The 26,896-nt window shown below is 43.4% G+C and overlaps 1 protein-coding gene across 3 annotated transcripts in view; it reads left to right on the plus strand.

The window, feature by feature from the left end:
• Nucleotides 1-26,896, plus strand: part of LOC141759297 (partitioning defective 3 homolog) — a 432,434-nt gene that overhangs the window by 274,925 nt on the left and 130,613 nt on the right. For all 3 annotated transcript variants that reach the window (XM_074621247.1, XM_074621248.1, XM_074621249.1), the window contains 3 exons: nucleotides 7,728-7,882; nucleotides 18,777-19,013; nucleotides 23,418-23,646. In XM_074621247.1, coding sequence (XP_074477348.1) covers nucleotides 7,728-7,882; nucleotides 18,777-19,013; nucleotides 23,418-23,646 — 621 coding nt within the window. The remainder of the gene's footprint in view (nucleotides 1-7,727; nucleotides 7,883-18,776; nucleotides 19,014-23,417; nucleotides 23,647-26,896) is intronic.

Consider the following 26,896-nt stretch of genomic DNA (forward strand, 5'->3'; position numbering starts at 1 on the left):
TTGGTCATTTTTGTGCCATTAATTTGCTGTGACCTGATTATGTTGAGCAGCTTCTGAGTTGAAAACAAGCACTCATGTCAGGATAGGTAGACCATATATATTGATCCTGTTTCTATAAGGATAAACATATATATATTTATATTCAAATTTACCAGATTTTTCCTACTTGAACCAAAGCAGAATAATGCGTCCACAAACACTTCAAACGCTTAGATTTTTTAAAATTTTATTATTCAAAAAGGTAAAATGATATTTCCACTGTGTTTCTGGGGGGTTGGGGGGGATATGCTAATGGAGCTAGTTCTGTTTCCTGTGCCATAAGCACACATCGTCTTTCAACTCCAGTAGCACTCTGTATCTTCCTAAGTCACGAACACACAGTTCTGTAACTTATGCGAGGGCAGGAGGTGATAGTGCAGAGTATTCTGAGTTGGCACTGAAGTGCAGAAAAAAGCCGGGGGTGTCCGCAGCATGCTCATCAGTCTGAAGTTTAGGAAGCGTTACGCAACATCACTGGGAGCCAGGAACTAACTACTACCAGCTAGCCTGTGGTGCGCAGGCTGCTATTACCATACCAACCACTGTTATCATAGCTGTCCTGCATACCACCTGGATTCCATTTCACGACCTGCAGGAGGAAAGGATGCAGTTAAAACCAGAGAATGGCCCCCTGTGATACCAGTAATACGGTGGTTTTTCAATGATATGTTGTTTGTATGATTGATTTGATTGTAAGACTATAATCTAGTATCTATTAGAAGCCCTTGGGTTTCAGTCTGCAGGTTTTAAGTAGAGCTGTTAAAGTTAATGCAATAATAACGTGTTAACACAAATTCGTTTTAACACCAATAATTTCTTTAACGATTAACGCAACTTGAGATTTTCATCTTATAGCGGGCTCAGTTTTAAAGTTAGAGTGAAGATACTGGCATCATATGAAACTACAACATGTAAAGAATCCATCGGTACCAACCATGTCATACTAGCTTGTCGTGACGGAGGTTAAATAACGCTCCAAACTTCCGCAAAAGTTTGGTGAGGAAAAACTGGCATAGTCATTTTGAAAGGGGACCCTTGACCTCTGACCTCAAGATATGTGAATGTAAATTGGTTCTATGGGTACCCACGAGTCTCCCCTTTACAGACATGCCCACTTTATGATAATCACATGTAGTTTGGGGGCAAGTCATAGTCAAGTCAGCACACTGACACACTGACAGCTGTTGTTGCCTGTTGGGCTGCAGTTTGCCATGTTATGATTTGATCATATTTCTTTATACTAAATGCAGTACCTGTGAGGGTTTCTGGACAATATTTATCATTGTTTTGTGTTGATAATTGATTTCCAATAATACATATATACATACGTTTGCATAAAGCAGCATATTTGCCCACTCCCATGTTGATGAGAATATTAAATACTAGACAAATCTCCCTTTAAGCTGCATTTTGAACAGATAACATGATACTAATAATTAATTTGAGATTAATCACAATCAACGATGGACACTATAGACGATCATGCGATTAATCAAAATTCTATATTTTAATAGATTGACAGCCCTAGTTTTAAGTTTACCAATGATTTAATTAGGGGGTTAACACTGAATCATTCTTTTATTTTGGACATTAAAATGTCCAACTAAACAAATCATCACAAAATAACCTTCCAAGGATGTACTTTTCCAGACTTGACATACACCTTCCTCGATGCCGAAGAGCCTTTCCCCCACAAATATTGAAATACTTTTTCTTCAAAGAATTGTCTGATCTTAACCCCTAATGAGTCAAATGTAGGAAAAGTGACATGTCAGTTTTAACTTTAAATTAACATGTAAATGTTACACACTGTTCCTTTAAAGTTTAAAGGGGCCAGTGTGTAACATTTAGGGGGATCTATTGGCAGAAATGTAAAATAGTATTAACTAGAATGGCACTCGGAGAGGACCATATGCGTTTTCACATTTTAGTGTCGGCCACCACAGTTATCCTACACGCTTGGCACAAGGGAGAAGTTACTATTGGCTGCAATCTGCAACCACACCACTAGATGCCGACAAATCCTACACACTGCACCTTTAATAGAAATGCTTTTAAAGTGCCTCTGCTGTAAAACCTATTCAGAATCTCTCTCTGGCCTCTGTAAGTGTGATCACAGAGGAGAACAGTTGACCTGGCAGAAGATAAGTAACCTTCTTAAAAGCAGAAAATAAATCCCTCCCCTACTTGAACCACTAGGGGCACTGTCACCTTGATAGAACTATACACTACTATACTCCCTTCCCCATGGCTTGGACCTCAATCTGACAGAGTGGAGGAGAGGTGTCAATTCTCATTAAGGTGAGAGGGAAGAGAAACGGACAGCGAGAGAGACAGAGAGAACTAGACTGTGTCACAGGTGGAAACATCATTTCCCAGGCAGCTCTGACACAGTCTGTCAACCCGCAGAGATGGAAAAGGACCCCAGACAAACATACACACACACTCATTCACACACACACACGCACACGCATGCTGCCGCACAGACGCCCTCGGTCTCACGAGTGTTTAGATACACACTGGCTGGTAAACAATTTCACAAATTAACATATAAAGTGGAAAAGGTCCGCACAGACACAAACAAACAAACTTCCAAACTAACATTGCAGGCAGGCTGCCTACTTCAGTTGACTCCCTAATAGTCTCTATCATCAGTAATGTAACTAAGAATCACAAGTGCTCTATTAAGCACATGTGTTTTCCCCATCAAGCTATTAGCATAACTACATATAAATGCAAACAGCACTGTAGAGCGTGCACACACACTATTTGACTAATCTCACATGTCCATTTAAGTTGGTAGTAACTTTAACTCCAGGTACACACACACACACACACATGAATTGCAGACATTGTTTTTCCTTAAATGCTAATGGTCTCCTCCAGCTTTATGAATATTTACCATGTCTCAGTGGTGCACCTTTGCTACAAGCATGTCATACATGCTTTTATTTCTGCGCTCACCTTGTGTGTGTTCATCTACGACTTCCTGAGTCGTGTACTATGTGTGTGTGTGTGCCTTACACACTGCCTCGTCGTGACAGGGGGGTGGGGTGTTGGTGAATCTCAGCACGCCAAAGTAACCCACGCACACACACACACACACACAATCATTACCACGCAAACCAAAAGTATATTCTTCTTTGCCCGGTCCTTGTCAGTCGCTCTCCCATTCAGCAGACCGGAGAAGTCAGTGCTGCAAAACTCAATTAAAGCATCCGCACGCCGGGCACGGAATGAATGAGGAGGTCCACGCAGGTGTCAGCCGACGGACAAAGAGGTCTTAATTGAGCTTGTTCTCTCCCTCTCCGTCTCTCTCCTGCAACTTCATCACAATTAAAAGGATATTACAGCAAATCACAGGTGCAGCTGCTCCTCTGTGTGGCACTGATGGAGCCATTTTATTTTATACCCGGGTGTAAGTCAAATGTTTTATGGGCGCAATTAAGCGAGGGGAATAAAAGTGGTAATCTGGGAGATACTTTTTACAGTGTGAGGAAATTGTTGGGAGAAGGAGACTTCTCTGCTCATGTTTTTTTTTTTTTTTCCCTCTGCAACGTATAAATTATTTCAACTATCTAGAGTGTGCTGGTGCTCATGCCAGCAGGACAGACCTCTGCACTGACTTCTCATGCAGGGCTGTATGCAATGATTGAAGGCAGCTCCAAGCTCCCTGGCCCAGCTACGCATCCATGCGGTCAGCTGAATCGGCCTCCTCCAAACCACAGAAGGACCATTTCAGGAGCACCTCACCGGGCATCGCTCTCCAACCTCTCGCCTTCCTCTCCGAGGCATTGAAACTAATGCGAACAACCCCGCACCCCCACCCCCCGCTAGTCGATCAAACCGAGCCGCACTTTTCTAAGAAGCAGGACGCTTTAGAAACTCACCTCTTTGGGGTTGTTTTTAAATGAGTGTAAGAAGGGTTTGGGCGACGGGGAAATAGAAGTAAAAGGGAAGAAAAAAAAAAGTCAGCGGGGTAAATTGTGAGCAACAGACGGCTTTTAGCACACACCACTTAGCAACAAGGCCGATGTGCAGTTTGACACATTTAACTTCCTGCGAGGGAGACAGGAACAAGTTGATGTGAAAGGCAAGTTAGAGCTGTGGATTTGCCTGTGAGCAATCCTCAGCGCTAGTTAATTTTAGATGATGGGAGGACTTTGAACGGGGGGGGGGGAGCATCTGCTCGGAATGGTGGAAATTGCTTTTAAACACTGCTTAAAGAAGGAGAGATGAGGGAATGTATTATCCAAATGGATTGGGCCCACTATTACAGATAGGCCAGAGGCGTGGACAGGACGGATGGTCTGAGGAAGAAACTGTGCCACTCTGGAGATTATTTAACTTGTCTGGGAGGCGGTCACGTGGTCAAGCTATTTCTTATTGCCATCTATCCGATACAGTTTCCACTGTGACCCAAGTGAACAATTCAATGGTCTCACCTTCATAGACCGAACCGGTTAAGATCCTTTTCTCTCCACTAGTAGACTGTGATGGAGCTTAAGAAGCATCTGGATCAGAGCGAAGAGACTTTCAAAGCAGTATCTCATTACAACGAGCATTCCTATGGGGAAATGAATAGCCAGTAGAAAGTGAATACGAGATGTATAATTGAGTGCCGTATTTCTATTAATGGACTGTAGTAGCTGTGAATCTTTGTGCGCCAGCTTTAAGTAGACTACAAGATTGATACCAGCTTTGCCGGGCCTTTAGTACATTAAATAGCACACTTATTTCCTGGCTTGTATTGTACTGCTTTTAAAATTTGAACTGAATAGTGTAATATGGAATTCAATTCAGAGACCCGTGACAAGGGTTTGCAGGTAGAACTCTCTTGGCTGTAATGGGGCACAAGGTAAAAAAGGTGGTAACCAGTTGTTTAAAGGGTCACTGCCACCTCCAAATAGTTCCTGCCACGGAGACCTTAAGGGCCCCGACACACCGAGTCGACAGTCAGCCATCGGACAGTTTGGGGCCGTCGGCAGAGTTTTTTTCGGTGTGTCCCGCACCGTCGGCTCTAGTCTGCCCGTGTCAGAGTTTTTTCGGCCGATTCAGCATGTTGAATCTGCGGCTGTGCCTGTCGATGAAAGGAATCACTCTGCTTGGCTGTTCAGCTTAATCAGAATCAGTGGACAAGAAGAGAAACGGACCTGAAGAAAGCAAGCCAACAAGTAAAGTCAATAGAAAAAAACAGAAGGCTCTTCTCATTTTTCATCTACATCTCATCTGGTCATTTCAATACACGGACATGATCATCTGGAATGAAGCTAAGTGCTGCGTGAGAGTGGTGTGAAAATGGTCGGCAAAGCTGCTTTGTTTCATGTACGCATCATAACAACGGCTTGTATATTCGCCGTCCTCGGCCTTCCGGTTTCCATTTTTGAAAGATAACTAGACTACCGACGTGAGGCGACGCAACTGGTGGCCTTCGTCGCCGCTGGTTCTTTGATGTCGGGTTGGTGTGTCTGGGCCTTTAGGTGCAAGTTCAGAGAGCAGGTACTTCTGGTTTTACCTTGCACGGCAGCTGGATTCTCGTGATCTCACGAAATCACGTGAGAATTGCGGGATCACATATCACGAGAAAATCCATCTTGTCAGGCTTCAGGTAATGCATTTGTGTCTTGCGAGCCAGAGCATGAACCAATCAGCGTCCTGTGAGGAGCTACGGGCAGCTACGGGCGTGGCTTAGCTGTTTGTGATGACACAGAGAGGCGACTGTTTGTTCTAAACAACAATGGCGCCTCCTGAAGAGGTTAGCTTAGCTGTAATAGTTCTATCAGAACTGGAGAGTATTTCTTCATTGAAAGAAGAGCAAAGAACGGCACTGACGGCTTTTCTTGATGGAAAAGATGTTCCGCTCTTCTCCTGACTGGTTTCAACAAGAGTTTGATTGACATCCAATCACCTGCCAAATATTTTTTTGAAAGTGCCTTCCCTTTTCCAAACAGTTTCCAATGACGGCAACACAGTTGGCCGCTTCTCTTCAGGTTACCCTGGATCCCCAACCTGGGCATTTAGTCATCGCTCTGCGTGAACCAAAGTAAAGCAGAGGCAGTGTTAAAATGGGCAGCAGCTTAAACCCAACAGATCTGAAGCCCTACTGAGTGAATTTGCACCACTGCTGGGCTGTCCCTCTGAACTTACTGCCTGCAGATTTCTCACCGTTTTTTTTGCTCAGACAAGGTGGATTGTGATTCATCCCAACTGCTCGTGTCCGTAATTGCTCTCACAAGTGGCCACATACTTGCCAACTCTCTGTACCTGTGTTACAGCGCTGGGCATGATCCCACCTGCTGGTTTCTCACTTTTGTCTATGTTCTATGGGTGTTCAATTGGCCCCCAAAAAAAACACAATACTGGCAAGAGTGAATGAAATCTAAATTCAGGCTGAAAATACGTCCTTTCTCTCCTGCGCCGTCTCAGTCACGCTCCGACAGATGACATTTGCGGAGACAGAAAAAGAGAGGGCAGGCTGTTTTTCTTTTTTTTTTGTGGGCTTGGAATGATGAGAGGAGAATAGCGAGGGATGATGAATAAATGAATAATACATCTGTGCTGTCATTCCTCTCTTCCTGCTCCACCTCCCTCTCTTCCTGTGTCAGCTGGAGATGGTCCCGCAAGGCCGTCTGATCTTAGTTGGAATTGTCAGGTACGGTCGACGGCAAAGTGACGCGTTGACGCCGGCCCCTCGGTGACACGCCGAGCGGCTCTTTTGTTAAATGGGGTTGACAACCCAAATAAGAATTGTTTACATGCAAACAAGTTCCAGCAGGTCTGCAGTCGCTGTTGAGCGATATTACAAATATTGAAGGGTTCTTGAAGGAGCATCTGCTCCTCTCTACTACTCCTCTTTATAACTCATTGTCAATCACAGGAGGGATCAGATCATTTGATGAAATGTCTGATGTAAAATGCAGAAACTAAAGGATCTCTAGAGGCAAAACTACAAACACCCTTTAATGGTTATAATGTGTGATCGTCAACAGAACAAAGGAAACAGTGACAGTGTCCTCTAATGCATATAACATTTTATTAGACTCCATCAGCACCGCGTCTCCTCCCCTCTGTCTCCCCCCTCAAATGGCAAGATGTTCTCACCTTAATTGTAAATGCACTCTTCTGCATGCAAATAGCAGTGTCCCCCCTCTCCCAACCTCCTCTCCCTAACTCCCCTCCGATTTTCAATTAAGATCCAGACAGAGATAGAGGATCTCAAAGGGAGCGCACTATGGTGGGCCGCTGCTCCAGACATATAGGAGGAGGAGGGGGTTATTGAGTGGCCATGACCCCGGAGCATCCTCACCTCACTGGGGTATCACACATCTTAGGCAGGGCCTCTTCTACCCAATTGTATCATGTCCTGATCCCACCCAGCTGAGGTGTCCTTGATTAGAATAGTCATTGAAATGAAGGATTGAAACTGACTGTGAATGTGTGTGTGTGTGAGTATTGAATGATAGTGAAGGCGTGTTTTGGGCTACGGTTTGGGGGATGTATGAATATTAATAGGTCGATTTTTATCTCCCAGTCTTATTATAAGGATAGCCCCTAGCTATATAACCGCAACTTGATGTTACAAAATATATCTTTAATTGAATAATCATTGGAATAAAGGATATGCTTTTTTTTTCTCATGTCTCACAGCATCATTGTAATACTTTTTCTTTCTTCCTCATGATCTGCAGCTCGCTCAGTCCAGACGCAGACGCAGACCCCGACGGTTCGTTCCAGAGGGAGGGCTTTGGCCGCCAGAGCATGTCCGAAAAACGCACCAAACAGTACGAAAACGCCAACGAGCTGGAGATAATCAAGACGCGCAAGTCCAAGAGCATGGATCTAGGTAAATGCTACGCTACGCTTTACACATGCACACATCACTGTACACATGCATGGAGTCAAAGGTGTGTAATTTAACATTCCACATTTCAGGAAATATGTTTATTTGCTTGGATACAACTGGGGTCTCACTGTAACCTGTGACTCCTCAAGCATTCAATGTCTCTGACTTTTTCCGGCTGTCTCAGTAAAGGCACAACACTGGGGAAATGGACACGCACTCACACACACACACACACACACACACACACACACACACACACACACACACACATATACAGTCCTTTCAGTCCTGTCCAGTGGACAGTGGAGCATGGGTAAATAGAAGGAAGAGCACAAAGGCCTCTTAAGTGACTGTCTAATGATGGGAAGGCCGGTGACACGCATGCATGCGCGTACATACACACATGCACACCCCTCAAACACAGACTGTATCTAGGGAAGAGGACGGTGTGAGTCCAGAGTCTCTCCAACTGAGGCTGAAGCAGACGCTGCCTTCTCTCGGATCACTGGCTAATCATAACAGATAACAGCCAACTCTATTCCACACGGAGCCCAGAGACCTGTAGAAATCTTTGACTCTCCCACAGACTGGCGCATGTCCGGGCCACTGCACTCAGCTCTGCGGGGTCCACCTTCACCGTATTAGCCCTACCCTTTTGTCCACCCTCCAAACTTTTCTACAAAGTGAACCCACAAAGTTTCAGCGGAGAGTGCCGCTTAGGAGAAACATAATAGTTAGCCGTTGGATAGGTTTTCACCAAGCAATTAGTTGAGCATAAACATATTTTCCATTATGTTCTTAGTGTCGAATACAAAATATAATTGGATATAACGGAGCGCAGGAAGCGAGCAGAATGGACAGGATGCTGAGATGGCTCCACGATGGCGTTCTCATCACCGCAAATGCACATTTTATCAATGAGTTTAATCAAAAAAGCTTCTTAATTGTTCCAAAGTGGCATCAGCATTTATTTGTGAATTTGATTAGTTCTAGAAAAACAGTTTTTTGTTTTTTTTTCACAGAAGAGATCATCCGCTCATAAGACGATGCCTTCACTCTTGGGATAACCAGCGTTATTGATGTTTTACAAATCTCTATTATTGTTCTATTATGTCTTAGTTGTCAAGATCAGTGTGTGCTTTATTAGATTTAATTCAAAATCACATTCCCCTCCACTACTCGCAAAGGCCCAATTGGGTTTGTGAAATATCCCGCTGACAGAAATCCTTGCCAATATAAAATCATAATCCATCAGCTAGAATAACACGGCGTTCAGACGGTGCGGGGAAATAACTAACTTGTTCCTCTCGTATAATAACTCTAGTAACTGACATGAGTTCCCGGAGGAGAAATGTTTCAGTCAATACATGGAGCGCGAGTGTCTGTGTTTCGAAATGAAAGCTACACACTGATTCGGTACGTATCTGATGTCACATAAGTTCCGTTTATCTCAAAGGCGCACACTACTGCAGTACGTTGATTATTTTAATGAAATTATTACATCAAAGCCACACAATGAAAAATGGCCTATGGGTAATGTATAATAGAGTTGAAAATGAAATGAGCCAAAGAACATTCATCCTTAAGCCCTTTCATCGGCACACTGTTGGACAGACGACGTCTGTCTTCAGAAGTTAGGTGAAGTAGCAGGTGTATAAGCATACCATATCTACTTTCCATTAACACTTTACTAAAGCTGCCCTGACTAAACGGTTAACATGCTCAACAATGCTATCCCCCATACCGACTCTTATTTTATTCCTGTCACTAGGTATTTTTGTACCCCCTTTTAATCGTGTTCCAGGTGCTCACAAATCAAATCAGCAGATGGATTTCATGACTTTGAAGCCCATCAATGTTGGAATAGGCTAAACTGGTCAGACACCCCGCGGTTCAATCCCATTTAGATGGGGAACAAGATTGAGTGAGGGAAGAAAAGGGAAGTAAGAGACGTGAGGTGCCATGGCTGGCAGTAATACATTAGCACATTGCAGTCTCATAAGCCTCATGATTGACAGGCCCTTGCACAGGAGGGTAATATCTGTTCTACTTGCATCACTTTTCTCAAACTATTCAGTATCTGCCCCTGCACTTCACGGTTCTGTCTTCTGTGCATGTGCTCAATAACAATGGCACAGAAGGCATTAACCACCCCTACTTGTTCTTGCATGCTCTTTAGCAGTAGCAGACATAGACTGTATACTAAGAAGTGGACGTAGTCACCTTGATTTCACCCATTGGTTTGTGGACTGCAGTTCCGAGGCCTCAAGTTCTGTATTTTGGCCATCGCCATCTTGGTTTTTGGCCGTTGCCATGTTGTTTTTTTGCAACCAGAAGTGACACGAGAGGGTGGAGCTAAGTACAACCGAAAGCTGAAAAAGACAATTTCAGGCGACCGAAAAGACTATAATTAACTTTCATGTACTGAAAACACGCTATGAAAGGGTTAAAGTTAAAAGACGAAAACACGGACAACTCCCAGACCGGACAATGCCGTGGTAGCGACTTATAGCAAAATATAGCAACGCCCTAAAGCATCCCCTGCTTTATGGTCTATTTGACTCTAAATGGGACCATCATTTACTAAATGAACATCATGCTGTATTGAAGAAGACTTGAAACTAGCGATTGAGACCATAAACTCATGTTTACAATGTTTACTGAGGTAATAAATCAAGTGAGAAGTAGGCACATTTTCTCATAGACTTCTATACAATCAGACTTGTTATTGCAACCAGAGGAGTCGCCCCCTGCTGGCCATTAGAAATAATGCAAGTTTAAGCCACTTCCGCATTGGCTTCACATCTCAGACCCGGAGGTTGCCCACTGGTAGCAGATGAGATTATTTTCAGCCCAAGAACCAATGGAGGTAAGCAACCGTGCCTGGACCAGCTCAACGCTGTCACCATTAACACAATGGACCACACGACTGTTCAGCTGGCTCCACGGGTCAATAATAGAGATTAGAAACGCAGCCCCACACTTTCTCCATAACCAGCTCATAACCAGCCATTATTGGCTGTGTGATCCTGGCACCTTTCGATGCGTATGGAGGAGAGAGTTGTTTGAGGTAATTGCAGCGTGATCAAAAGAGTTTTTTGTTTTTTTTCATATTGCTGAGAGAGGGAGTTGCATGGCGTCGAATAGAGACTTGGCAACTAATGTGGGAACCTGTGCCATTGTGCTCGTTCCGCAGTGCAAATGATTGAAGAAAACACTCATTACTCCAGGAGTTGTGTCGGGCTGGGGGGAGCCAGGCAATGGAGTGGCATTCGCAATAGAGACATTCATTGCCAGTTGGCCTCTTCAGCTCGCTGCAATTGATCCATCATAGTAGGAGCGCGTTAGAGTACATTCACTTCATGAAATTAACACAGAATGAGCTGATGACTGGGTCACGAGGGTATATTTTTGAGTGATTTCTGAGAGCACTATTTGGAAATTAACATGCCTTTTGCCTGTTGTGAACAGGGATATTTGTGGTAAAATAATACGTGGTATATCATACGATACCATATCAGGTATGTGACATTTGTTTTTATGCTTCCGCGCCGGTGACAACCATGGCCGGAGGCATTATGTTTTTGGGTTGTCCGTCCGCCGGGTCCATTCTTTTGAACGAGATATCTCAGGAACGCCTGGAGGAAATTTCTTCAAATATGGCACAAACGTCCACCTGGACTCAAAGATGAACAGATTATATTTTGGTGCTCAAAGGTCAAAGGTCAAGGTCACTGTGACCTCACGTCCGTCCCACTCTTGTGAATGCGATATCTCAGGAATGCCTGCTTGGAATTTCTTCAAACTTGGCATAAAACATCCACTTGGACTGAACGATGAACTGATTCGATTTTGGTGGTCAAGGTCAGTGGTTGAGGTCACTGTGACCTCACAAAACACATTTTGGCAATGCCTCAAGAATTCATATGCTAATTATGACAATTTCACACAAGTGTCTAATAAGAGAAAAAGATGATCTGATGACATTTTGGACAGAAATGGATGTGAACTGCAAATTGACTAGTTGGCAGAGGCATACAACCATGAGGCAGCAATGCTAGTTGTTAAAAACAAAAATATTAAGAGACCAATGGAGCCTAGTCTCTGACAGGCCAGCAATGGTACCATTATCCAGCCAAGTCAGTTGCTGATCCACTGGGTTGCCAGGTTGGCATGGGAGTTGCCAGCCTCTGCATATTAATACCTCAGATAGTTGAGCAAGTAGGCTGACTTGGAAAGAGATGAACAGGTTTAAAAATATATTTTATTTGGTTGATAAAGCCGCACAATCACAGGACAGTATCCAGCATCCTTGATTGAGATATTAACCAGTCCAGATCATGATGATTCCTTTGTGACACCGCGTACAGAGGACGTCCTCTGTCGGGCTAATGATCCACAACTGGCAGAGAAATAGGAGCCCGGTCGACCCAGGGACACCTCACTTCCACTGGGATACCTGGACATGGCCTTCCCCTGGCCACCTTGGAGGCTATTTTTAACATAATTACCCTTTTACCGCCCTGCTTAAAGCCCTGGCTCTCTGAATAAATTATGTGTAATGGAGCCCCTGTCTGTACACAGATCTTTACATGCAAGGGCCCGCGGTGAATAATGGCTGGGGAGCATAGTTTTAGCTGCTCTAATTATACTATGGGCTCCTGTTCCTGTAATAACCGCCGCTGATTTATTCATGGAGTTTGCCATACCTCCCCTTTAACGTTTAATGGCAATGGATCTTCTCCAATTAACTGTCCTTGCCCTTAATCTGGCTAAGAAACACAGCACGTCGGCCGTGACAACATTCCAGGTGCACTTTCCCCCTATTTGGTTTGATTGTCTTTCTTTTTGTGTATTTCATTTTGATGATTTTCATTTGTCCTCCAGACGTGTGGGGAGTGACAAACTCGTGTCTGCATGCGATGGGGGAATATGTATTTTCATCCCCCTGAATAAGAGGGAGATGAGGAGCGGAGCACTGAGGCTTCTGTTGTGTGATAGGAATCACATAATAGACTGGCATACAGAGAGCTGTCCGTCAAACTCTCCCAGGAGAGCCAGGACTGCTTTCTGATGAAAACAAAGGCAGGTTGGAGGCAGACGGGGTCTATGGGCAAACTCCCTCTCTTTGCCTCGCTTCTCCCGTTCTCTTTGTCTCCCCCGCTCCTCTCAGTCATTCACCGCGCCGACTAGAAACAATGGCGAAAGGGGATCGTGGCGCGGAATACCGAGTGGGAGGATAATTCCCTGTTTCCGATTACAGCAGATGTCATTTGTGTTCCCTTGAACTGTTGCATCCTGCGAGGCTCTAACTTGCAATCCCATTGTGCCGAACATGCACCCCGGCTTCTGCGTGTCCGATGTTGGCAGGATTTATGCGTAAGCTTCAACAAACCTCAAATTTACATGGCTTTTGCACTGGGTTGATTGAGTTTTATCCACAAAGTATGAAAAATTACAGCATTTTCCTGCTGCGCCTATGTTTCCTTATAATGCTTCTTTTTTTTTCTTTAGTCTGTCCTCTCTTGTCCTTCGCATAATGAGATTACTCCTTCTGAACGAATGAATTACATGTTTTTTTTACTTGCATTCGCTGGCTCTTGTACAGCCGTTCATGCTTTTCTTGGCATTAAAATTTGTCATAGTAATCAGAAATGGCCCTCCACTTCAGAGGGACTAAGCAGTAAAATGAATCTTCTGTTCCTGCAACCAGAGAGCTTTTAACCCCCTAGACATTTGTAGCACACAGTAAAGTTTCATTTTACTGTCTGACGCAGCCCGGAGGCGCACATATGAGCTCTTCCCACTAAATGGGATGCAGCATTATAGGATTGGTGTTCATTATTTTTCATTTCAAGATTGAGTCCAGGTTCTCTTGGGATTGGGCACTTTTATTAGCATTGACAAAAGGGAAGGGAAAATGGTGTGTTAAAGACATAACAGTGCGTTTAACCAGTCTGGAAACCCAACACCAGTGTCTAACAGCTGACCTTTTAGCCTATCTGACTTCTTTGACACCAGATCTATAGCCGCCACGGATGATAGAGAAGCACTCACACCGTCAGTGAGGGCGCATTGGAAGCAAACGTAGCAGAAAGAGGGACGCCCTCGTGACCCTTAAGATCCTGAAAGTAGCATTAAAAAACTTTCCCTGAAAATGACAAGATGTTTGAAATAAGAAATCAATCTCTGCCCTTCCTTGCATTCATTCCTCTGCAAGTAGCTGTCTAGATGGTGTGTGTTTGAACTGTGGAACTCAGATAGCTGGCTAATCACTAGTGTGCTGCTGCAGGTTTGCTTGGTTAAGGGATCAAGAAGAGAATAGCAAAGAGACAAGCTGCCACTGGTAAAGTGATGATAACAGTAGCAGCTTATATGCATTTCTGCACAGTGCTGCTAGTTTACCCTGTTCTTTCTTAAAGGAACAGTGTGTAACATTTCAGGGGATCTATTAGCAGGAATGGAATATGATATTCATATTTTCATTAGTGTATAATCACCTGAAACTAAGAATTGTTGTGTATTTCGTATCTACATAGGGAGCGGGTCCTCTTCACGGAGTCCGCCATGTTTCTACACTAGCCCAGAACGGACAAACCCAACATTAACTCTAGCGAGAGCCTTTTGCGTTTTTACATTAACTGAAGGCCACTGTAGCTCTCCTATACCTATATGAGCCGCAGAGTGCAAAACCGTGGTACCGCCAGCCGCTGTCTGACTTCCGTTGCTCCCAAAGTAGTGTTATTATCACACAGCCCAGTCGCACAGCAGTTGATTAGTGCCACTTCCGATGTTATTTTAACCCAGACTGCGATCTTTTCCTAAACCTAACTAGGTAGTTTTGTTGCCAAAGCCTAGCCAAGTTGATTTTTTCCTAAGCCTAACTAAGTAGTTATATTTTGAAAAGACTGGAGAAATTGACATGTGCCTCACGTGTTAAACACGATGTTGAAAGTTGTGCTGCAGCGTCACGAAAAAAAGGGAGAATCGTGTCTATGTACACAAATCAAATAGATTCAATTTCGTTACTATTTCACGAACTGCTGTGAGATTTTGTTGTACGGTAAGGATGGCCTTTGAGCAATGCAAATGGAATTAGCATGGTTTTGTGCTCGGCGGCTCACGTTACCGCAGTCTTGGAAAGTGGAGGAGTGAGTAGAGTGGTACTCAATTGGTTGCAATCTGCAACCACAGCATCAGATGCTGCCAAATCGTACACTCTGTACCTTTAAGCTCTTAAAGGTCCCATATCATGCTCATTTTCAGGATCATACTTGTATTTTGTGTTTCTACTAGAAAATGTTTACATGCTGTAATGTTAAAAAAAACTTTATTTTCCTCATACTGTCTGCCTGAATATGCCTGTATTTACCTTCTGTCTGAAACGCTCTGTTTTAGCGCATTTTGACGGAATGGCGACAAAATTGCAATAGGCGATAGGCAACAGCTTGGGTTCATGTGTACTTCCTGTCAGCTGATGTCATTCACATACAATGCAACCAGGATAAACTGGGACACTTTTAGAATGTTTACGTTTAAATCTGTGTCAAGGGTCTAAATATTGTATATTTGTGACATCACAAATGGACAGAAATCCTGACAGCTTTTTTCAAATGCAGAGTTTCTGAATACGGGCTGTGTGTATTTCTCTGTGGATTGAGCGATTCGATACTTTCACAGTATTTATATAGCACTTCAGCCTACTTTATAATAAAAAAAAACATGAAAATCTCACTTTATTATAATATGGGACCTTTAACTCGTTCACACCCTGCTTCTACAACCTTTGTGTATTCACTCTGCTCCATGTTTCTTCTCTTCCTGCCTCCATCTCTCATACGCTAAAACAAATGTATTTCAGGAGAGGTACTCCAAACATCGGTCACAAATTGTTTTCTTTCAGTGATGGGGGTTTATTTTCTTTGCCTAATCTGTGTTTGGCTGTGCAAGCCTCCATCTAAAGATCCACTGTGATCACCCAGCAGCAGTGGGTCACGCCTCATTTAGGCCACTTTAAACATGTCGGGGATCTTGTTGATGGTACATTGAAGTGTGTGTATATAAGTTAGTGTTATCGGGCCTATTGAGGAGTCCCACACACACATACAAACATATACACCCAGTGTCTACATGTGTGTGTTCTATTCAGTGGGGGTATAGACCTTATAGCAAAAATGTGCCATGAAAACCAACAGGAAGAGCTGTAGGAGACGTTTATTTACACCACATGAAGCCGGAGAGGAAACAGCAACGCACATTGGCTACATGTGGAGGGTCTATATGGTCTACAGGGAGTCGTAAAGATACAATGCTTCTCTGTCCAGACTCCAACAACATGTGCTAGGCCCTTAGAGAGTCAGCGAGGCTGCTAAAGTAATTGAATCAACAGTTTATCCATTACTACTGATAGTTTCCTCCGCAGACGTTTACAATCCAACAAGGCAAATATTCAGAAATCCATCTTGTTACGTTTGACAGCGCTGTTGCTGCACGCTCAATGGAGGCAGAATAAAGGGGACAGAAAATCAACCAGACTGCTTGTTTACCAACTGGCAAGTAAGGTAAGAGCTCCGGGGAACAGACGGACGCTCCCTGACAAAATGAAATACCAATACCTGAGTCGCGCTCCACTTACATACCCTAAACAAACCCCTGGCAAGCATTGGAAAAATAATTACAGCCGTCCGGGGCCCGCTGGCAACAATGTTGAAGAGGTTGACTGTTCAACATGCGCTGGGCTTTCGGCACAGCTGGTCTATCGGTGTATCCGTCAGCTCCATGTATGTCCTTTTGAGGAGTTCTTACAAGGATGATATATATGAGCTACTCCAATTAGCTACAAACATATTTATAATAATAATATATAAGCCCTTCATTTGTATCATGGTTGCAATTTACATGTTCATTTTCCAAGTAACTAAAGTTTTTGCTACTGGTCTTCTGTCATGAAGATATGTTGTATTGTGTTATGTGCAGTAAATATTCGGGTGTAAGAAAATATATCGAAAATATCGAGTATCGCAATATTATGTTTTGTGATACTGTATTGATTCTCAAAAACACTATTGATTTTTAATTAATAGTTTACATGCAAAGATTAACTCTGTCCATACTTTATTTAATTGGCAAAGATATGCACCCTCTCGGTGTATGTGCCTTCTCAAAGTAGTGCTGTGACGTTGGATGTTACAGGGACTGTGATGAAGGCAAACACAGATCCCACTGTTCTGATCGCATGAAAGAAGTAAACTTATTTTACTCAGGTGGTGGTGTGTTCTTTACACGATGGCGGTTTTCTTAAAATTTGATTTAAAAAAATTGCATTGCTGACAGTATCGCAATATATTGAATCATCGTGATAAGTATCGTATTGCCAAATTCTTGTCAATACACAGCCCTAGTAGATATGATGGTAGTGTATCGGAAAGGTTCCACGTGTTCTAGCTTTGTTCTGCAGGCAGCCTGTGTCGACAGATGTTTTGATGATGTTTTTTCTCCCACCGGACTAATCAACATAAGACCGATAACGGAGCCTTGTTCTGCCTTCATGATGTGCTATTACCTGCAGCTATCTAACATCTACACATGCGAAGGCCTTAAAAATAGAGCAACACACTGCAGCTGTGAGATGTTGTTGGTGCTAAGTTGGGGAAGTGAGTACAAGATAACTGTGCTGGAAATGAATGGAATTAGATATCCTCGGTCTAAATGCCTTCTCTTTCTGTTTTACTCAGCCTCTCTCAGAGCAACCAATGGGCAACCTCCGGGTCTGAAAAGTGAAGCCAATGCGGAAGTGTCTTCAACTTGCATTCTTTCTAATCACCCAGCAGGGGGCGACTCCTCTGGTTGCAAAAAGAAGTCTGATTGTATAGAAGTCTATGAGAAAATGAGCCTACTTCTCACTTGATTTATTACCTCAGTAAACATTGTAAACATGAGTTTATGGTCTCAATCACTAGTTTCAAGTCTTCTTCAATACATCATGATGTTCTTTTAGTAAATTATGGTCCCATTTAGAGTCAAATAGACCATAAAGCAGGGGATGCTTTAAGGCGTGGCTAACTTGTGATTGACAGGTCACTACCACGGTGTTGTCCGGTCTGGGAGTTGTCCGTGTTTTCGTCTTACAACTTTAACCCTTTCACAGTGTGTTTTCAGTTCATGGAAGTAAATTATAACCTTTTTGGTCGCCTAAAAATGTCTTATTCAGGTTTCGGTCGTACTTAGCTCCACCCTTTCACCCTGTCATTTCTGGTTGCAAAAAACCAAGATGGCGACATCCAAAATGCTGAACTCGAGGCTTCAAAATGGCAGAACTTAAACCAATGGGTGATGTACTGTAAGGGTGACTACGTCCACTTCTTATATACTTTCTATGAGAGCAACTCATTAAAAGAGAGAGCAGTGAGAGGACCACCTATGGAAATGGTTAGAGCTTTACACTCTATCCAAGCATTTGGGGAACTTATTATAGTTTAGTAGAACACTGTGATCGCTCCGGTGCTGTGGCACATTGCTGTCTTTTGATATTGGCCCATTTATATGCATTATGCTTCAGCTATATAATTTGACTGTGCAGACACAAGGACAAAAGTTGAATTATAATTCTCACCAGGAAAATGTCTCAGCGAAGATATAATACTCTGTTCTCATTCCACACACTTCATCGGCCAGCCAATTTGTTTTTCATGCTAATTGCCAGACTCACACCTTTTCTTGGCTCGCCAAGTACGCCGCATAACATCATCCCATATGAAACCAGCAACACGTGAATGATTCATTGACACGCAATGAGCTCCGAGATGATTGCTTTAGGCCACCTTTGTGGGGGAGAGTTAGAGTCGTGTGCTATTAAGTCTGCTGGCCTCGCTGACGCTATTTCCTCTTCCCATAGGTTCTGCAGAACAAGAGGTCGGACCCTCGTTGGGTCTGAAAAAGTCCAGCTCCCTCGAAAGCCTCCAGATGGCTGTCGCCGAGGCGACGCTGAACGGCGGCGAGATCAACGTCAACAGGCCGCGCTCCCGGATCGCCAGGGGCCGCGGCTGCAACGAGAGCTTCCGAGCCGCGATCGACAAATCGTACGAGAAACCTGGTGCCCCGACGACGGAGGAGGAGAACAGCATGGAGACATGTGAGTGATTCATGCAGAGTTTTTTAAGATTGTGTTTATTCATAGTAGAGATCCAGAATGTATGTTGTTATATAACGTACAATAGAAAGGAAATTCAGTCAGTGTAATATAGGCCAACTCAATAATGCCTCCCCAGAGCCTTTTTCAAAATGGCAAGATTTACCCTCAAGTAAACTAGGTTAGGGATCCCCTTTTGCTGGAGAGATGTGTGTGTGTGTGTGTGTCATGAAGCACATCTGCAATAAGCGTCTAGGTTACACTCTCATTAATATTCACATAGTTCATGTTGAGTGCGATTGTCAGAGACATGTTTTCCCAGGAGCGTACATACTCTTAAAGTGCATTGCCATGTTTTTAAACAAGAGTGCATGCGAGAGAAAGATTGTGCTGTTTACCCACACAAGTCAGGCTACCATTGTATCCGTTTTACACATAATATCACGTAATTGCATTTACAATGATTATAAATGAAGTACATGTCTTTGCTTCAGTCGGTGCCAGTTTGGTTTGGCACATAACGCTGCACAACTTTGCCAGGATTCCTCACTTTTTGTTTTCCTCGCGTACCTGACTGGGACTGAAACCAGAATGACTTTATTCTAAACTACGAAGGAAGCAACATTAGAAAAGGAAAAGACATGCCACCTTCCGTTTGAGTGAATATATCCATCCCCACTCGGTGTTTGATGACAAAAAGACACGAGTTGGGGATCGAGAGACAGCCGTCTTACGTTTTGTGACAGGTAATAACACCACAAGAGTAATCACCAGATATAAATTTCCATTCACCATTAAAGGATTCCATTAAAAGAGCTGGGGGACATTTGAAAAAGAGGGAATTATTTGCCTGAAACGCTTTGTTCTCATAAGCTCTGTCGGCAAGCCACTAAATACAGTCTTATCTCGGCAAAGAAAAATGGGGAAAGCAAGCGATTTCCCCTGCCGTGGTATATTGCATTCTCCCCCATGATATTCAAATAACTCTGTTTTTCAATTTAGATAAAAGCAAGCCAGTCCGTGCTCGTCACTGAGGTTAATAGTCAAAGTTGACAGATAAGCTGCTGCCTTCCTCTGCTCCCAGACTTTTATTTACATAAAATAAGAATGTGGCATCACCTAAAGAAAATGTGTCCCCACAAGATATCCTGCAGGGAAAAAATGCACTTCCCCTTGTGCTACTTTGTGTTGCATCGTTTGAGGAAATAAAAAAAAAGGGAAAAATCTGCTCTGTTGAGCAAAAATCCCTTCCTTTTATGTATTTGAATAAAACTGGCAATTTTACTTGTCTGTCATAACCTTTGCTGACAGGCCGGCTTAAATGTCCTTGATTTTTAAGGCAGGAAAGTTTAATGGTAGAGTTTCACTAAAGTGACAAAATGTTTCCCGTGGTTGTCTGTCTCTACAAATTATCTTTCGAGTCTTGACGCTTTCATCAGTGGCTCTGTTGTCATTTTGTCAGCCAAGGCTTTTTTTCTTTTCTGTTCCATTAAATTGCCGTGGACGGCCTCACCTTTTGATGTCCAGTGTTAAGTCTTTTGAATGTTTTTTGATAGGAGATCTTCTTTTCCTGTCTTGCTTTATTTGAAAGACTCAAAGTGAATGGAAGATGACAAAACATTCATATGAAGTATATTCCCTTTTGTTTGGCCTCCCATAAAACTCAGTATGAGGCATCGTTATGACTACATATAAAGAAGCTGACCACCAGGCGACAACCTCCGGGTCTGAAAAGTGAAGCCAATGCTGAATTGCCTTAAAATTGCGTTCTTTCTAACAGCCAGCAGGGGGCGACTCCTTTGGTCGCAAAAAGAAGTCCTTTTGTATAGAAGTCTCTGAGAAAATGACCCTACTTCTCCCTTGATTTATTACCTCAGTAAACATTGTAAACATGAGTTTATGATCTCAATCGCTAGTTTGACGTCTTCTTCAATACAGCATGATGTTCATTTAGTAAATTATGGTCCCATTTAGAGTCAAATAGACCATAAAGCAGGGGATGCTTTAGGGCGTGGTTGACAAGTCGTTACCACGGCGTTGTCCGGTCTGGGAGTTGTCCGCGTTTTCGTCTTAGAACTTTAACCATTTCACAGTGTTTTTTTTCAGTTCATGAAAGTGAATTGGCTAATGCCAAACTTGGGCTTCAAAACGTGTCATGTCTAGATGGTAACTCACGAGTTGGGAAACGAGACACGAGATGGTTAAGGTTAGGCATTGATCTCAAATAGTTAAGGTTAGGCATTGATCTTGAATAGTAAAGGGTAGGCATTGACCTTGAATAGTTAAAGTTAGACATTGACCTTGAATAGTTAAGGTTAGGCATTGACCTTGAATGGTTAAGGTTAGGCATTGACCTTGAATAGTTAAGGTTAGGCATTGACCTTGAATAGTTAAAGTTAGCCATTGACCTGGAATGGTTAAGTTAGGCATTGACCTTGAATAGTTAAAGTTAGGCATTGACCTTGAATAGTTAAAGTTAGCCATTGACCTTGAATGGTTAAGTTAGGCATTGGCTTGAATGGTTAAGATAAGGCATTGACCTTGAATGGTTAAGGTTAGACATTGACTTTGAATGGATATTTTTAGGTATTGACCTTGAATGGTTATTTTTAGGCATTGACGTTGAATAGTTTAGGTTAGGCATTGACCTTGAATGGTTAAGGTTAGACATTGACCTTGAATGGTTATTTTTAGGCATTGACCTTGAATGGTTATTTTTAGGCATTGACCTTGAATAGTTAAGGTTAGGCATTGACCTTGAATGGTTATTTTTAGGCATTGACCTTGAATAGTTAAGGTTAGGCATTGACCTTGAATGGTTATTTTTAGGCATTGACCTTGAATAGTTAAGGTTAGGCATTGACCTTGAATGGTCGTCGGGCAGCGTGTCTCGCAAGAGTTTTTGCCAGATTTCACAATTTGCGGATTACCTTCTAGACCTGACCTCCAAAACGACAGTCTACAAACCAGTGGGTGACGTCACTGTGACTACGTCCACTTATTTTATACAGCCTACACTGGCCACAAACACACACACACACACACACACACGCCCAGGCCTCCACACTTCCAAGCACACATGGCCGCCCACTGCCCCCTGGGACGGTCTGGATTACAATGTTTAGTATGTTATCTGCAGCTTGGCATCATTAAGCAGTAGCGACATTAGCACTCCTGCTAATCTCAGTCATTTAAATAGCCAGATACAGCACACAGCTGCCGTTGCTCTTAAGTGAATGATAAGCAGGCGGCAGATTGAGTGATGAAACTGATACGCTGAAATCTGCTCCCAAATCTGTGGAGGTGGAGAGAAGGGAAGGGAGGGGCTGCATGCGGCGATGGATTGCATAATGAGCAGGTTTAAGCTGCTGCTTCGCTCTCTATTCCCGCTGTACAGTGCCACACGTCGAGATTCCATTTCAGTCATTGCCTCTGAGATAGCAGCTGAAAGAAATAGCTGATAACTCCACAGATCACAAGAGAAAACAAACCCCACTGTTCCTTGAAATGTGAATCCAGCCGCTCCAGTCTGTCTCATCCCATATACCTAAAATCCATCATGGTCCCTCCCTCTTCTTTCCTCACGATAAGCGCTTTTTCTCTCTTCCATCAAAGACAGAACTCAGACGACAACACGCATGACCGTAATAAGTTGTAATCTGAAGGACATCTACCTCACGCCTCGGAGGCAGAGATAGACAGGAGCTACGCCGACTGCGAAAGTGCACCGCATTTGCAATTAAGATCCCTGGGAGCCATTTTCAAGATTATTTAAATGTATAATTACTGACAGATTAATTACATTTTGCACATCAGTTCTGATTAGATGTGATGGAAACTTTGAGTTTAATCAACCCTACATCACCTTAAGGAGTTTGGTTTTCAATTTGATGTCTGGGCTGAAATTAGTTGAGACGTGAATTAAGAACCAGATTCGTGAGATGATCGTTACAGCTTCTCACTTTTTTAAAAAAAGTAAAAGAAGAGTTCTCTGGTGATCTGTGTGAAATGTACACATTTGAAATAACTTGAGGCTTTCAGCTAAGTGAAAAAAACTGAATTCTCAAAGGGTGTGCAATGTAAATATGTTCCGCTGTAATGAGGCGCATGGATTCAGTGTGTTTTGTTCAAAGCTGCCGTACCTTGTGGGACACAGCTTTCTCTTTTAATGGTTCGTCTGATGAAAGAAGTGCTGCTTTTGTAACAGATGGAAAAAAAAAAAGTGGTGTTGTTGTGTGCTGAGTTCAAATGCGGCTTCTGTGATCCACGGGGAGTCAAGTGGAAGTTAAAATGTCTGCTTTTATTGTATTTTTCTTTCCATCCCTGCGTTTGTGTGCTGCTCTCTCGCCCTCTCAATATCTATATTTAACACCCTCCTTATCACCTTTTATCTCCCTTCCCTTCCAGTGGATGAGGACACAGAGGGAAGTTCCAGATCGGGTCGCGAGTCGATGTCCACCAGCGGCGACCTCATCGTGGGACCCGGGCTGAACGGCAACCTCTCCAAAGAGGACAGGCAGAAGGATCGGGACAAGGTCGGGGGGAAGGAGAAGAAACCCGAAAGGGACAAAGAGAAGGACAAGGACAAGAACAAAGCCAAGAAGGGCGTGCTGAAGGGCCTGGGCGAGATGTTCAGGTACAGCTCAAAATCCTAAAAAACCCTCCCCTGTGTCGCCCCCAAGGCGCCAAACGCTATCTGCTTTGTTTAATTCCACTCAACACGTCAAATTTGAATGCATTCTCTGGATGTTGCTAATCAGGGACCCCTCTCCTTGAACCCTGTGCGATGGAGGGTGGGAGGGGGAGTTATCGACCTCGAGGGCCTCTGGCACTTTTGAGCCAGATTATTTTTAATAAGGGCAACATGTTTTATTCATAATCCCGCGTGCGCGCTCCTCCTATCCAAACACGCTCCGCATTTGTTAAACAGCGGACAATGTTCAGGGCCCCGCACGGCGTGGTGAGCCAGTGTGTGGTGAGCTGCGATTTGGTTCTGGGGATAAAAAAGACCTTTTTGAAGATGATAAAATGGAGTGCAGGTTGGAATTGTTGCCTGTGGCTGGTATCCTCTGTGGCTGTCTCATCATGCGGTTGCAAGATTATGGAGGCAGACAACCTTGGAAGACCATGAGAGGTGGCATGATTCTGCTCTCAACCTCCTTTAGATATTCATCAATTCAAAAAAAAGAATATGATGTTCCCTAGCAAAAGACTTAATGTCTCACCTGCTTCAGGTCTTCAACATTGTGTTCTAACTAGGACTTCAAATTGAACGTGATAACGCATTAATGCAACTTGGGATTTTTAGGTTTTAGTGAGCTCAGTTTTAAAGCTAGATTTAAGATACTGGCACCATATGAAACTATAAAACCTAAGTAATCTATTGGTACCAATCATGACATATTAACTTATCAAGAAGGAGGCTAAATAACGCTGCGAACTTAAGCTACATTTTGGCGAAGAAAAACTGATATGGCCATTTCCATTTTTGCAATCTCAAAGCTAGAGTGAATATACTGGCATTATCTTATAGAAAGCATAATGAATCCATTGGTACCAACCGTGTCATACTAGCTTGTTGACATGGAGGCTAAATAAAACTGGCATGGCCATTTTCAAAGGGGTCCCTTGACCTCTGACCTCCAGATATGTGAATGAAAATGGGTTCTATGGGTACCCACGAGTCTCCCCTTTACAGACATGCACACTTTGTGATAATCAAAAGCAGTTTTGAGCAAGTCATAGTCAAGTCAGCACACTGACACACTGACAGCTGTTGTTGTCTGTTGGGCTGCAGTTTGCCATGTTATGATTTGAGCATATTTTTTTATGCTAAATGCAGTACCTGTGAGGGTTTCTGGACAATATTTGTCATTGTTTTGTGTTGTTAATTGATTTTTAATAATAAATATATACATACATTTGCATAAAGCAGCATATTTGTCCACTCTCATGTTGATAAGAGGATTAAATACTTGACAAATCTCCCTTTAAGTACATTTTGAGCAGATAAAAAAATGTGCGATTAATCGCGATTAAATATTCTAATCGATTGACGGCCCTAATTATATCCTCACATACACCAGGAAGTTGGAAGCAAATTTGAACCAGATACTTCTGCTAGCAAATGTTGTGGTTGTTACATTAGATACATACATTATACACTCCCAGCTTGGAAAATAATTCACTGCCTTTGAGGACTAATGTGCAAAAACATTTTCAAGTTCTTTACCCTACATAGACAATACTAGTAGAAATGTGCAAAGAGACTGTGGATGAAAACAAACATCCTGCGGGTATCCATCCAGTATCTCTCTGCAACAAGGAAATTAATGGGGGAGTCACATTAATTATTTCAATTCCGTGCACATTTGAATATGGCATAAATTAACGGTGGAGGCGGTGCGGGCCGTTATCGTGCCGTAAGTTGTTTTCATGTGGATTAGTTTAATGGGATTAGTTAGCGTATCGCGGCACACGGCTCGGTAATGAACAATAAAGACGACAAGTGTGTTTGGAGGTCACGATTGAGGAATGCGGGGTGGGGTTGGAAACTCGCCTTATCTTCCATTATTTTCACTCTTGTGAGTCTTTGCATCCTGTGGTGTAAACGCATAATGACAACACATTCTGTCACACACCCAGGCGTGCAGCACAAATGTGGTATGTTCGCAGGAGTGTGCACACAGAGAAGTGTAGTAAATGAAAGTGGAAATTTGAGCCACAGGTTTTGATACTCTGCGACATGCAATCAGCGCCGTTGGCAAACCTTTTTGAGTGGCTGTGTGCTCGGCCCGATAGGTGGCTGCCGGGTGATTTTAACTGTGCACGCGGGCCCTCGGCATGCCCTCCTCGGCCTCATCATCGTTCTTCATTATCTTTGAGTGCCACCGCCACTTAAGAGTTGGCACGCGGCAGGCCTTGCTGACACTCCCCCCCTCCTCCTTCCTCCTGCTCCATGCATTTAACACCAGGCCCCGTGCCTCCTGAATGCAAAGAGGCAGCCTTCTGAACCAGCGTAGCTCTCTGACGCTCAAGCATTGTCTTTCCTTCTTTCCGCTACTCCTTCTCCTTGATGATACCTCAAACAATTTTTCCACTGAAAAACTGTGACAGCTCCCACACCCACACATCTACGCTGTCCTTTTTCTCTTCAGGTTTAGAAAAGTTAGAGATGGCAAGGAACTGAGGTGAGAATGGATGCTGCGTCCCACTGGATACAATAACAAACTTTTTTTTTGTTGTTGTAAAGAACAAAATGGAGTGATGTGAAATGCCTTGCAGTCAAAAGAGAGGAGAGGGAAAGAAAGTGAAAGATCTGTTGCGTTTCGCACTTTTAGCAAAAGTTTTGACAGCGATTTTCAGAACGGAGAAGTTTCGCTGCCTGAGAAAAAGGTTGTGGCTGACAGTAACTCGACACTCTCAGGCTTATGAATCACAGATAGACTCAGCAAGTTTCACATGTGAGCGTTTCATCATCGCATCAAAACATCAAAAAGGCACCCTGATTGGGTTAATCCTTTGTAATACTCGTCTCTGTGGTTCGCCATTTGCATAAAATGGACGGGCAGGCGCTCGCTCGTTCCTGCATCCTATCACACACACACACACGCGTCTTATACGCTCATGTTCTCCCGCTAAGGAGATTTCAAGGAGTTTGCAGCGCACTGCAATTTGAGCTCATTTGCATGCAGTCCTTTGGACGGCCTGATGAACGTGTAGCGCACGTCTGCTTAATGGACAGGCTGATTGGGAGTGCATTAACATCAGAGCCAGGGGGAAAGGAGGATGGCCTAATATAAGGAGAGGGAGGGAGGATAGAGGGGGAGACTGTGAGATAAATACTGCGAGCGCAAGAATGACTGAAAGTGTGCGAGTGTGTGATG

This window comes from Sebastes fasciatus, chromosome 21, assembly GCF_043250625.1.
Source record: "Sebastes fasciatus isolate fSebFas1 chromosome 21, fSebFas1.pri, whole genome shotgun sequence".
Classification (NCBI taxonomy): domain Eukaryota; kingdom Metazoa; phylum Chordata; class Actinopteri; order Perciformes; family Sebastidae; genus Sebastes; species Sebastes fasciatus.